This window comes from Populus alba, chromosome 9, assembly GCF_005239225.2.
Source record: "Populus alba chromosome 9, ASM523922v2, whole genome shotgun sequence".
NCBI lineage: Eukaryota > Viridiplantae > Streptophyta > Magnoliopsida > Malpighiales > Salicaceae > Populus > Populus alba.
In genome coordinates this window covers 7,504,368-7,518,746 of record NC_133292.1, presented here as the reverse complement: position 1 = coordinate 7,518,746, position 14,379 = coordinate 7,504,368, and the positions used below count along the sequence as shown (strand labels likewise).

The window sequence follows — 14,379 nt, the reverse complement described above, 5'->3', positions numbered from 1 at the left end:
TCCAGTAAATTTAATGTGCATTCAAAATGAAAATAGCAAAAACATCCCGGTTGGCAAGGGTAATTTTATATATTTGCTGTTAAAAACAAAAAACCCTATCACCCTCGGAAGCCAAGCCGCATGTTTTTTTGTCGCAAGGAACAAAAACATAATTTTTCCATCACAATCCACGCCGAGTCTAAAACTACAATATTTGGCATTGCCAACTTTGCCCTTACCTTCACGCAATGTCATTGTTACCGTTACATGTAGACATGAACTGGCTTCTCAAGGGTTCACATGCAAATTTTGTCATGGTCGAGTGCAAAACTGCAAATACATTGTTTAAAAGGTTCCAGGATTTCTAAATATGTTCTACCTAGTAGCATCTCCAATGCAAAAAACTAAAATTTCCAAATTTATAAAATAATTTATATAAAATTAATGAAATGATATTAAAGTTTAAAGATATAATTTAAAATTAAACTTAAAATTTATTTATATGAATTGTTACTGTCTAATTTTCCAACTATTACTGTCTAATTTTGAATTGTTATTGTTCAATTTTCAATTGTTATTGTCTAACTTTGAACTGTTACCGTCTAACTTTGAACCGTTACTGTTCAATTTCCAACTGTTATTGTCTGATTTTGAACCGTTACTGTTTAATTTTAAAAGGTTGCTGTCCAATTTTCAACTGTTATTGTATGACTTTGAACTGTTACTGTTTAATTTCTAAATGTTACTGTTTGAACACTCATAAGGTTTTTAACTACATCTAAAGTTCTAAAACTCCATTTTAAGTGAGATTGATCTCGTTAGAAAGTTAAGACATGAGGCTACTAGTTCCATGAAGCAAGAAGAACTCAATTCTGCCTCCAAGATAGTCAAAATTTATATTAAAAAAATTATAAATACAAAATCAAGAGATATTAAAGAGAAAAAATAATTTTAAACAAACATACCTTTTAATTTCAACTAATTAACACAACAGATGTTATTAATTAACCAGAGAATAATTGATTCTTATTTTTCTAAATTTGAAAGAAAAGTGGGTCACAATACAAGATTTTTTTTTTAAAAAAAAACTATTGATTTATAGCCGTTGGCAACGATAACTTTATTTTAGCTATTTCTACAGGTTTCTGTAAAAATAGCTTATCACATATTGAATAGTTATTTTGACTTTTTTTTTTTTATCTTTGTATTGAAGTTGTAAAATAAAAAAATAAAAAATAAAAATACATATTTTTAAATTTAACTTTTCATTTGACTATCCTATTGGAGATGCTCTCACAGGATAATAATGACATCTTCATGTATTATCTCCTTCCGGTCCCCTTTCAAAGAATCCTAAACCCCTCGCACAGAAGGAACTCGCTCTGAAGACTGGATTCATGATGGATTCCTCTTCACAACAGGGAGGGGAGCTGGCCATTGGCTCCAACCATCGGTGGCTGGCTGTATTAGAGAATCAATAGAGAAATGATGATGGTGATTATTATTATTTTGCTGGTGGTTGATTTTATTAGATTTTTTTTTTGTTAGTGGCTGATCAAATAAAAAGGCGAGCACTCATTTTAAAACATTTTTAAATAAACAAACAAATAAAGACCAAGGACACTTGATTTTTTTTATTATTATTAAAATTCGAATTATTCTATATAACTTTACAAATCAAGTTTTTTTTTTTTTTTTTTTGGTTGAAATCAGGGTTAAACATCTAATTAAATTAAATGCGACAAAGTTAATCCAATCAAATTATAATATAAATTACAGTAAAGATTCACACAGTTATTAAGGGAAATAAAAAAATCTATCAAAATAACTTCTAGTTAAACTATAACTAGCTAGCAATTTTTCACTGAATTTCCTTTTACATAGATATAGATTACCTGAATATCCAAATTTTTTATTAATACATCTCTCGTCTGCCTAATTAGATTATAATTTTTGTCAATAATAACCTTATCTTTACTAATTAAATCAACCGCCAAAGATAAATTCTAATTAAGATGTGTTTGAGACTTTATTGTAGTTGATGTTCATTCGGTTTTATACTGACTTCGCACTCCAGTCAACGAAGAGGTTATTGGTCCTATGGCTGATAATCTGTCCGGTCCACGTATATTTTGTCCACTTGTCCCTTGCATTACCTTAGTGGATTATTCCATTCAATGATTCCAGCGTGTTAAAATATTTTTATTTATAAATATTTTTTTTATTTTTTTAAAATTTATTTTTATATCAATATATCAAAATAATAAAAAAACATTAAAAAAATTATTTTTAAACAAAAAAATTAAATTTTAAACGAAAATTATTTTAGCCGCACACTTTAATCAATTAAAGAACTATAAAATAAATAATGATGCCACTATTGTATTATTGAAAAGAGAGAGAGAGAGAGAGAGAGAGAGCGAGAGCGTTGGTGTCCCTAATTAGTTCCCACTCTTTTAGCTCTGTGTTTACGAGTCACAGTTACAATATTAATTGAATAGTATAACACAAAGGAGACCTTGTATTTTAAGGAGCAAGATTCACAATTAATTTTATATTATTCGGAGGGAGATATTCTCAATCTTTCACTCGCTGATCTTTAGGTACCTTTTCTTGGAGGATGGATGATTAATTTGTTTATAGTAAGAACATTTATATTTTAAAAACGTTTTTAAAAAATTAAAATTTTTATTTTTTTTACTTTAAATTAATATTTTTTTAGTATTTTTAAATTATTTTGATGCATTGATGTCAAAATTAATTTTTTTAAAAATAAAAAAATTATTTTAATATATTTTCAAATAAAAAATAATCACAACTACATTCCTAAATCAGACTAAAAACCTCCATACCTTTCTTAGTTAACTAACAAAATAAGGATTATGGCAGAGATAAACCAAAGTTTACGCCAGTAAACTCCAATAAGGCAACGCGTTTTCTTCCCAAGTAGCACAAGTTGCAAGCCCTCAGCCCCCATATTAAGCGCATATCTTCAACATTCACTCACTGGTCAGTGGTACGCAGGCGCAGTTTGTGACCCAACTCCAGTTCATTGACAATTTGCAAACGTTTCCATACCCATATCCAGCCACATGGTCCACGAATACGAGCAGCCTTTTTTGTTTTTAAACAGACAAGATAACCCATCCATACTAGGAATTTGTAAACAAGGAAAAATCTCCTCTTTCATCCACTAGACTCCTTCCATTCACACTTGCTCGGGTCCCACGCCATAATATTAAACCGCCCACTCCTACAAAGCACATACCATGTATTAAAAGGGCCAAGCCCCTCCCTAGTCCCTCCTACTAAAAACCTACCACCCTTTCCCTTCCACCACCCCACTCGCCATGGGCAGCCTAGAGATCCAAACACCGTATACCTCCTCTAGACTCACTGACCTTGAAAAACCCACCACCGATGCTGTCGAAGACGACGACGTATCCCCTATCGAGGAGGTCCGACTGACCGTGGCCAACACGGACGACCCAACCCTACCTGTATGGACCTTCCGGATGTGGTTCTTAGGCCTGATTTCATGCAGCCTTCTAGCTTTCCTCAACCAATTCTTTTCTTACAGAACCGAGCCGCTTATTATAAGCCAGATAACCGTCCAAATAGCTTCACTCCCTATAGGCCGCTCCATGGCTGCTGTGCTACCAAAAACCAAGTTCAAGATTCCTGGTTTTGGGTCCAGAACTTTCTCTCTCAACCCAGGCCCGTTTAACATCAAAGAACACGTACTCATTTCTATATTTGCTAACGCCGGAAGTGCATTTGGTAGTGGATCTGCTTATGCTGTTGGTATTGTCACTATCATCAAAGCATTTTACGGAAGGAGTATTTCTTTCTTGGCTGGCTGGCTTCTCATTACCACTACTCAGGTAAATCTTGGTGTTCTTTTATCCCAGAAAAAAAAAAGGTATTCTTTTTGTAATATTTTTTAAAGCAAAATTTGGTCTTAGTTTTGGTTTCAAGCTGGGTAAGCAATGAAGTTCTTTTGTCAATATTGGGTGGATCCTTGTCTCTCTTTTTTTGTTCTTTTTTTTATATATTTTTTTCCCTTAGCATTTTGGCCCTTCTGGCTTGGTTATTGGAGTTTGTAGATACCGTATATCTAGCTGTTTTTTTTCCGATGACTATATTTTCATAAAACTTCTAGGAAAATCTTGCATTTATTTTCAAGAAAAAAAACTGTGTCACGATTTGGATGTGAAAATTCTGCTAATTAAGCATTGCTGTGGTGATAATTTGAGTGATCTGGGTGCATGATTGGCAATGGTAGGTGTTAGGATATGGCTGGGCAGGGCTACTGAGGAAGTATGTGGTGGAGCCAGCCCATATGTGGTGGCCTGGCACTCTCGTTCAGGTCTCTCTTTTCAGGTATCTCTCACTCCCTCACCTTACAGACCCCTTGCTTTTTTTTCTTTCGCAGTAGGAAAAGTTACTGAACAATTTGATGCAGAGTCCCCGCCCTGACATGTAACAAAGCTAAAAAGAAAAATACTAAACAATTTCTTCTTCCACATCACCACTTTTCCGTCCACACATCGAGCAAAAAAAGTTTTTTTTATTTATCATAATAGTTGCAATAACTAATTACTTTGTTGATACCTAAAGTAAATATAAATAATTTTTTATTGAATGGCTGCTCTTTGGTTTACACTGTATAACATGTGACATGTCCCTTTTCCCGGGATTCGATTGTTTTTATTATTGTGCTCTTCCCCCCCTTTTCTTCCATCAAGTCCACTAGAATCTTTAAGTTGGCTTGGCTGATTCTGTGTGATTAATTACTAATTTGTCCAGGCTTAGAATCTGTCTAACAACGCTGCTGTACGCTGTTTTTTTTTTTTTTTTTTTTTTTTAAATTTGTATTTTTTTTTTAAAATTATAATATATATATATATATTTTAAATGACTTTAATGTGTTGATATTAAAAAATAAAAAAATATTTCAAAAAGATAATGCTTAAAAACTAACTCCAATTATAGCATCAAGCACTATCTTAATTAAATGGTGAGCGTGCTTTTAACTTAATAATTAGGAAAAAAGAACTGTTGACTTTCCACGGAATCAAGCTAACATCACGTGAAGAAATGGATGGAAGTTCTTAAGTTTTGGCTACTGACAGCTCATAAACAAAAAATACACGAAGGCACAATTAATTCTCACACTTTAACTGGCGAATAAGGACGTGATAACACAAAAGGTTCAGGTGTCTTTTTCAGTATTCGTAAAAGTTTTATAAATTAATAAAGGTAACATATCAGGGTCAGCTAAGATTTGAATTCTTTTAAAAATTATTATTTTTATATTTTTGAATTGTTTTAATATTATAATATTAAAAATAATTAAAAACAACACTGTAAAAAACAATTATTATTACACTGAAAAACACCAAATCAAAAGGTAAAAGAACATTGTACGTTAAGGATATAGGAATCATTTGAGAATGCGGTATAAACCGCGTTTCTACTAAATTAAATTTGTTTTTTTTGCTAAAATTTAATTTAATTTATATTTTTTGGATTGTTTTGATATGCTGGTATTAAAAATAATTTTTTAAAAATAAAAAAATTTAATATAATATAAAAAATTATTTAAAAAATAATTATTATTACGCTACGAAAGATGTTTAAATGAGGAGGTTGCGGAGCACTTATTAGTGGTTGGGGAATGGTGTACAGTGGCAATGGATGAGAGTGGAATTCCTCAATTAATAAATCATGAACAGGAAACGCACAAAGGGTGGTTGGAACTTGGAAAGGTTTCAAGATAGGGAGTCAGTATAATGATAACGATAATGATCATTTATTTGTCTGTTTTGGAAATGGCATCATCGATCCAACCTATATTGTCATCGTCATCACACATCCATGAATTGAAGTGAGAGCTGGTGTGGTGATTATCTAAACATATTGAAATAATATATATATATATATTAAAAATTATTTTTAATATAACATATTTAAAAATATTAAAAAACTATAATTTAAAACAAAAACAATTTTTTTTTTTTTAATATACTTGGATTGCAAAAAAAAACAACCACAAGATTGATTTGAATGTGACGAGTCCTTGACTTACTGTTCTTTTTCTTTCTTTTTTTTCCCACCGCCACTGTGATACCTACCATACCTAAAAGGTTAAACCGTTTGTCTTGTTGTCACGCGACCTCCTGGTTTTTTTTCCCCTTCAAGCACAGTAGAATTTTTCAAAAATATCCAACCGAAAAAAACAACCATAACCTAAGTGCATGCTAAAAGGTTGGTCTGGAATACAGGGCTAAACCGCTTGTCTTCTTGTTGCGCAACCTATGAGTTTTCTCTTTTTTTTAAAAGAACAGTAGATTTTCTTTAAAAGAAAAAAATGCAGTTAATAATTATTTTAAAAATTAACATAAATTAAAAATTCGCAAATATTTCATTGTGCTACTTTGAGAAAAAACTGTTAAAGCATTACATAAATGGGTTTGCTCTTCAACTTTGTGGACATGCCTTAATTATAGAGGTGTTTAATCTGGTCAGTCATCGCAGCTAAATTCTCAAGCACCTGATCTGGCATGCACCCATAATTATAAACATTTAATATCTTCAGATAACACACGTGACTAAATGCACATATAAACTACCTGGGAAAAATCTTGCAGGGCTTTGCATGAGAAAGATGATGGTCACCGCATGACACGGGCAAAGTTCTTCGTTATTGCACTGGCTGGCAGTTTTGTCTGGTATCTATTCCCAGGATACCTATTTACAACACTCTCGAGCATTTCATGGGTCTGCTGGGTATTTCCGAAGTCAGTAACCGCACAGCAACTTGGTTCGGGCATGAGGGGACTTGGACTTGGAGCCATTACACTTGACTGGTCTGTCGTGGCTTCCTTCTTGTTCAGCCCCCTCATTAGTCCATTCTTTGCCATTGCCAATGTCCTTGTGGGATATGTATTCATAATTTACGTTGCAATGCCCTTAGCTTTCTGGGGCCTCGACTTGTACGGTGCAAGTAAATTTCCCATTTTCTCCTCACACCTGTTTACAGCAGAGGGTCACAAGTACAATATAACAGCTATTGTTAATAACAAGTTTCAGCTGGATATACCAAACTATGAACAGCAAGGACGAATTCATTTAAGCATGTTTTTTGCTCTCACTTATGGCTTCGGTTTTGCAACCATTGCCGCCACCCTTACTCACGTGGCTTTCTTCTATGGAAGGTAAATCTTTCAACAAACAGAATTGAGAATCAGAATCGCCTTAATTTCCCATCCATGTTGCTGCAATCAGATTTTTAACAGACGCATGTTCTGACATATGAAACATGATCTACAGGGAGATTCTCCAGAAATATCGGGCTTCTTACAAGGGCAAGGAGGATATCCATACAAAATTGATGAAAAGATACAAGGACATACCTTCCTGGTGGTTTTACTTGTTGCTTGGTGTGACATTAATTGTTGCTCTTGCACTGTGCATCTTCTTGAATGATCAAGTTCAGATGCCATGGTGGGGACTCATCTTCGCGAGTGCCATGGCCTTTGTCTTCACCCTTCCCATCAGCATCATAACTGCCACAACAAACCAGGTAACTTGGCTCTCTTTTAAATCTTATTCCGAGCAAGAGATGAATATGTAGTGAAATTCAGCATCAACCGGAAAAATAAAAATTCGAAACCTCCCGCTCTATCCACCTGGGCTTTGATGGTCATTCCCTTTCACTTCATCATCTCAGCTAAATCTGTTCTTTATTAATGCTCTACCACTTCATATACAGACACCAGGGCTGAACATAATAACAGAGTATGTCATGGGTGTCATATTACCGGGGAGACCAATAGCCAATGTATGCTTCAAAACCTATGGATATATGAGCATGGCTCAGGCTGTTTCTTTCCTCAATGATTTCAAGCTAGGACATTACATGAAGATCCCTCCAAGATCGATGTTCTTGGTTCAGGTAAAATTTTCTCAGAACTACTGTCTAGATAATAAATGAATCAAATCCAGATATCCTGTTTAATTGTTATGATTGTTCATGTGATGTATGCAAAAGAATCCACCATCCATGAATTTCCTCAAGACCGTGACCTTAAACTGACAAAGTCAATTATAATGAACAATTTGTTGTTAGTCTTACACGTTATTTATTGTTTCCATTTAGAGCTACTGATATATTTATTCGCTTGTTGCATTTCCATCTGGGTATGTCTAGTTCATAGGAACAGTTCTTGCCGGAACCATCAACCTTGCAGTAGCCTGGTGGCTGCTGAACTCCATTGCAAACATATGCCAGGATGATCTGCTACCCGCTAACAGTCCTTGGACATGCCCAAGTGACCGAGTCTTCTTTGATGCTTCTGTCATATGGGGTTTGGTGGGACCAAAGCGGATCTTTGGAACACTTGGAAACTATCAGGCCATGAACTGGTTTTTCCTTGGAGGTGCACTAGGACCGGTTATAGTTTGGCTGCTACACAAATCATTCCCCAAGCAATCTTGGATTCCCCTAATTAATCTTCCGGTCCTTCTAGGAGCAACCGCATATATGCCTCCAGCTACACCAGTAAACTACAACGCCTGGATCATAGTTGGAACAATTTTCAATTTCTTCATCTTCCGTTACAAAAAGACGTGGTGGCAGAGGTACAATTATGTTCTTTCAGCTGCATTGGATGCCGGGGTGGCTTTCATGGCAGTGCTTTTGTACTTCTCAGTTGGAATAGAAGATAGGAATTTGAATTGGTGGGGTACAAATGGTGAACACTGTGAATTGGCAACTTGTCCAACAGCCAAGGGCATAATGGTTGATGGCTGTCCAGTTAACTAACTTTGTTGCCTTCTGATACAAGTTTCTATTTAAGAGGTCACACAGGATAGAATTAGCAGGTATTGAACAACATGCATCAAGCCATAGTGGCAACTCAAGGTTTCATATGTTAGTTCAGCTATAAAGCCAGCTTCATGTGTACATTGTTTTGAACTAGAAATATTTTAATGCATGTCTATAAATATTTAAATAAAATCCTATTCCAAGGAAAACGACTTGTGTCTGAATACCTTCGGACAAAACCATCTCATTTCACATTGAGGAGCCATTCGGATTTTGTCCAGGATGCATTTGTGGAGCATCACACTGCAGTTGTGGCAGCAGTGGCAACAAAATAATTGTTAATGGGTGATGCATCATAACTGGCAAACATTTTGCTATCATAGTATACTCATTCCCTCGAACCTGGTATGATGATTTGGCACTTCATATTTTATCGACATTGTGCTACGTACCCTATAATCAAGAGCTATTTAGCTTGATTTGACTAAATCTACAGCCACACAAAATGCATATGGTATATCGTTGTTGAAATAACATGTATGTGTTATATCGAGAAAGAAATAGGACAGACAAAAAGAAAGCGAAAAAATACTTACACATGTTGTGGGCACGATATTGTTTGTTCTTGAGCAAAGGTCGATTGAGATAATGATCAGAAAGAACTAATGATAAATCATAAATGTTCAGAAACGATGCATGAACTGAAAGCCACTGACTACACTCATCCATCCTTATTATAAATGTTCAGAAATGGTCTCCCAAAACAGTCAATTCAGGAACTAGAAGATATTATTCACTAGTCAAAATGCACAACCTTGGCAACTTAATTCAGAGGTACCAGGAGCACTCTCAGTGCTCCTTAAGCACATCTTAAGATCATTTCATTGCATGTACACAGCAGCTCCTATGGGCCTGAGACCATCATTGCAGAGCATAGGATGATGCACAGTAATATTATAATTAGCTATAATTAAGGTCAGGAAAATACGTGAACGAGTGGAAAAATCTTTTCCCATGGTAACTCGGCCAACATATGGATTTTGTGTATTTCACTTAAATGTCATGAGCGAAACACACAAAAGCTCAAACCTCAAACCTGACCTTATAGCTAATTATAATATATCATCAAACCTCAAACCTGTTCAAGCATATAATTCCAACATTAAAAGCTCTAATATCAGGTAAACTACACCGTCGAAGTTCCTATCTTCAACGTACCTAAAAGATCCATTTCAACACGATCGTTATCTTCCAGATTCAACAATCCTGCAACCTGAAGAAGAGAAGAAGCTGCAGTATCTCAAGGTTGATTAAAAAATCAGACCGTTAGGCTAAGTAACGTTGTGCAATACGCACCGTTTTACTTTTAGTAATTAGTTACTGGATCATGCTTATAGATTTAAACTAACCAAGTTGTAGTTGGTTGGATTATACTACCGTGCTTTTTATATATAAAGAATCAACAAAGAATGTACAAAGATATTTAAATAAATATATTTTTTATATTGAATAGTTTAAGATTTTTATGAAAGTAATTCTTTAGTTAAAAAAAATGAATAGACTGGTAGTATAAATAGACACGTCATCTCAAAAATCAATTGTATATAAAAGTTTTTTAAATAGAATTATGTAAAACAGTAGTATAAAAAACATAACGGAAAAGGTTGTCATTTTAAATAAAAATAAAATAGATCCTTTCGTTGGCATTGGTGTGCTGTTTTGTTTTGAAGATTTTGTTGGAGAATTAGGGTAGTGGTTGGTTTTTAAAATATATTTTTATTTAAAAATATATTAAAATATATATATTTTTTATTTTTTAAAATTATTTTTTATATTGACATATAAAAAATAAAAAAAATTATTTTCAGTAAAAAAAATTAAAATTTACCCTCCTCCATTTGAAACACAGTAACAAAAGGCCGAAAGCAAAGCAATTTTCTCTTGAAGGGACACCTACGTACTATGGTTTTAAAGCAAAGTAGATGTTAATCAAACCTCTGTTTTACAGCAAAAGAAAAGAAAAACAATTATGCTTTAAAAGCACAATAATACCCAATAGACACTTTAGTCTCATTGAATTACTAAGTTGGTTCGATGATATTTTGTTTGTTGAATTAAAAAAACTGCATCAGTCAATAAACTAATTTTTATCTCTTCTCAATAAAAAAAAAAAAGAAAATTTCTCTCATGACCACAGTTGTTGTTTATTTATTTTAAAGTTGAATGACTTGAGATGAAAAAATTTAAAATTATAATAATTTCTTTAAGATACTATGAGATCGTAAAAATACAAAACATTATTTTTTAAACCAAGCAATTAAAAATATGAGAGATAGGATAATAATGAAAAATCTAATTGAAAAATAAATAAATAAGGTCAGTGTTGCTGGGGTCGGAAAGAAAAACTCGCTTGGTTGGCCTATAAAATGAAAAAGTACGGCAACATCTAGTTTTGGAAGCCCATTCTAGCTAGCCTGTTTTTTTTTTTTTTTTTTTTTTTAATTAAAACTTAGTGAGAGATACATCATCTATTGATTTTTTTTTAATATAGTAAATTAATAACGCATTGTCCAGGCCTAAAAAACTCAATTTTTAAATTACTTTTATTTAAAAAATATTTTTAAAAATTTATCGAGAACCTCAATGAATTCATTTACAGCCTTGAACGCATGAAAAAATTATTCAAAAAACCAAAAAACCACATTAACTAAACTTTTCTTTATAAGATAAATCTATTAACATCAAAATTAGTTTTTTTTGCATTTAAAATCTAGTTCACCATACGCTTTCTTTCATATGTTTTGATGAGTCTCTCTCTCTCATTTTTGTACATTCAAAAACAAAACTAAAAAATAATAAAAATAAAGTTAAGAATCAAAATATAAAAACCTAAAACAACAGGGACTCAATAAATACAAAAACAAAACATTAGAAGCAAACCAAAGAATTTCACACTCTTTTAACAATAAAAATGAAAACGATGGTTTATATATACATAAATCTAGTCATTGTAGCTTCAATTGTTTTTACTATAACCTAAAAATTTGAAGAATATTCTGGGACACGTCAAATATGTTAAAGTACATGAATCAAAATAAATCCCAGAACATAAAATAATGTAGATATAACTTGGAATAATAAAATTAAAAAAAATAATGACAAAAAAAAAGGAATCTGGAAAGAAAATTTTGTCTGTAAATAATGAAACATGAGGGGGGTGCACGATGAAAACTATTGGATACCGTTGGAATGGTGTCTCGTGCGTGTGTATTTGTTCATGCATCTAATAAATATAATTCTCACTTTCACCATACTCACCTGTCTTTTATGCAGTTTAATCAAGAAACTTTTCTTTTTATGCACCAAGCGTGGATGAAGACTCATGGAGTATTTTATTTACACTGCATAATGCACGTGAGGGGGATGCATGGCTTATATCAGATTTGAAAGGAAATTAATAACTTGCTTGTATGAAATTTATTTTTATTTATTTTAGTTTACTGGGTCCAGGGGCAAGGATGAAACTGGATTTTTTAAAATGGGAAGTGCCAGTGTAAATTATTTAGGATTAATTTAAAAATTAAATGAACAAATAATTATTGTAGAATAATTTTTTTTTTAATGAATCTGGCCTATAATCAAAGGGCATGTTTATTTTGTCAAAACTCTTAGTGCTAAGTGAAAAAATATTGTCAAAAATTGATGGTGTGATGGCATCCTTTGGCTCTGGCTTAGACCGATCCACTTAGAATTTCGTGGCTCATTGTTGAATTTGAAAACCATACTATTAAAAAAAAATAAAATTTTTTCAATCTTTAAATATCATTACTTGGAGAATTAAATAATAATAATTAAGAGATTTTATTTCTTTAATAAAATAAAATATATTTTTTAACATGTAAAATTACCTGACAATTTAACTTTTCACACGCCTAACCATGAACGTCCAAATATAAACCCGGAAAGTCCAACAGTTTCAAAATTCGTTGCAATTACTTCTTAAGAACAAGAACTAGTTTTACAATTTTTTTTTTTTAAATTTTGAACAAGTTTCTCTATAAGGAGTCGAGAGAACGTGTTTAATGCATTTTTTTTCTTCAAAACGAATAAAATGAAAGGAAATTTCATCTTTTAGAAGAAACCCAAACGCATTACAGAATTGTATTGATGATAAATTAATCAAATTAATCACGTAATTAAACCTAACATTAGAAATTTTATGCAGCATCTTTCCTTGCTTCCCATCCAAAAATCTTGGTCTGCTCCTGCTGCAACGCTTGATTTGGTCCAAAATACGGCAACACAGAGACAGTATAAAACCTGTTTTTATACTGTTTCCCTTTGGCCACGCAGAGGTCACCTGGACAGGTGGACTAGACAACATGCCTAGAAAAAGAAGAGATGTTGAGTGTTACAAGTGTCACAGCACCTTGGCTTTGCCGCTTACCGTTCGATCACGCGGTTATTGGAATTGCCAACAAGTTGTTGAATGCACAGACAGAAAATCACACAATAGATGAAAGCTGGATGTTTAAGACGCAAGAAATTAACAATGAATCGTTCAATCTTCATTAGGCTCTTGCTCTGGTTTATATAGAAGTACCGAGCAGAGAAAACAAGGGGGAAAAGCTTGACATGCTATAACGCATGTGAGCTGGAATGGAAATAACAGAAAACAAATTGAAAAACCAATTACTAATAACAAAAATAGCTAACTAAACAAACTGTGACTGAAATACCCTTTCAAACCCTCCCTTAAGCCTAATTGCTGCAGCAACAATTAGCTTAAGTCTGCAAGATCACAAACCCCAAGTGAATTTCGAAGCCTCTGAAAATCTTCAGCCTTTAAGGGCTTAGTCATTATATCAGCCAATTGATCCCTACTTCCACAATGCACCAAGTCGATCAGCCCTTCTTTAGTGAGATTTCTCAAGAAGTGATATCTCACATCTATGTGTTTACTACGTCCATGCATCACGAGATTTTTTGAAAGCTTAATTGTGGAACTATTGTCACACCATATGCGAGTGCAATATTCATCATTATACCTCAGCTCCTTTAATATCCTCTTTATCCATATGGCTTGACACGTACACATTGCCGCGGCCACAAATTCAGCTTCAGTTGTGGATAAAGTGACAATTGGTTGTTTCTTTGAACACCATGATACTGCACCAAAATTCAACAGGAAGACATAACCACTTGTACTCTTCCTATCCTCCACATCTCCAGCATAATCGCTGTCTGTATAGACCCGTAATTCACCATTCCCATCCTTTCTATAGTAGATACCATAGCTCACTGTCCCCTTCAAATACCGAAGTGCTCTCTTTATAGTCTGAAGATGTAAGTTAGTGGGTTTTGCCATATACCTGCTTACCAAACATGTGACAAACATCATGTCTGGTCGTGTGGCTATGAGGTACATCAAACTCCCCACTAACTGTTTGAAATATGTCTCATCTACTGGAGTTCCATCCTTATCTTTGCTGATTTTAACTACCGGAATAATTGGACTGCTCACTTCGTTACTTTCCAACATCCCAAATTTTGTTAGAATCTCCAAT

General features: G+C 33.4%; 1 protein-coding gene across 1 annotated transcript; it reads left to right on the top strand.

Annotated features, from left to right (window-relative positions):
* The first annotated feature begins 3,194 nt into the window (after window positions 1-3,194).
* Window positions 3,195-9,021, top strand: LOC118048596 (oligopeptide transporter 4). Its single transcript, XM_035058353.2, has 6 exons — window positions 3,195-3,863; window positions 4,265-4,362; window positions 6,633-7,199; window positions 7,315-7,567; window positions 7,757-7,939; window positions 8,195-9,021. The coding sequence occupies exons 1-6, from the start codon at window positions 3,330-3,332 to the stop codon at window positions 8,807-8,809; spliced, it is 2,250 nt and encodes a 749-aa protein (XP_034914244.1). The 5' UTR covers window positions 3,195-3,329; the 3' UTR covers window positions 8,810-9,021.
* The last annotated feature ends 5,358 nt before the right edge of the window (window positions 9,022-14,379 follow it).

Bases quoted from the DNA above. Each gene is read 5' to 3' on its own strand.
- LOC118048596 (XM_035058353.2), top strand. From the start codon at position 3,330: ATGGGCAGCCTAGAGATCCAAACACCGTATACCTCCTCTAGACTCACT. The intron at 3,864-4,264 runs GTAAATCTTGGT...TGGCAATGGTAG, and splicing joins TTCTCATTACCACTACTCAG to GTGTTAGGATATGGCTGGGC. The intron at 7,200-7,314 runs GTAAATCTTTCA...CATGATCTACAG, and splicing joins GTGGCTTTCTTCTATGGAAG to GGAGATTCTCCAGAAATATC.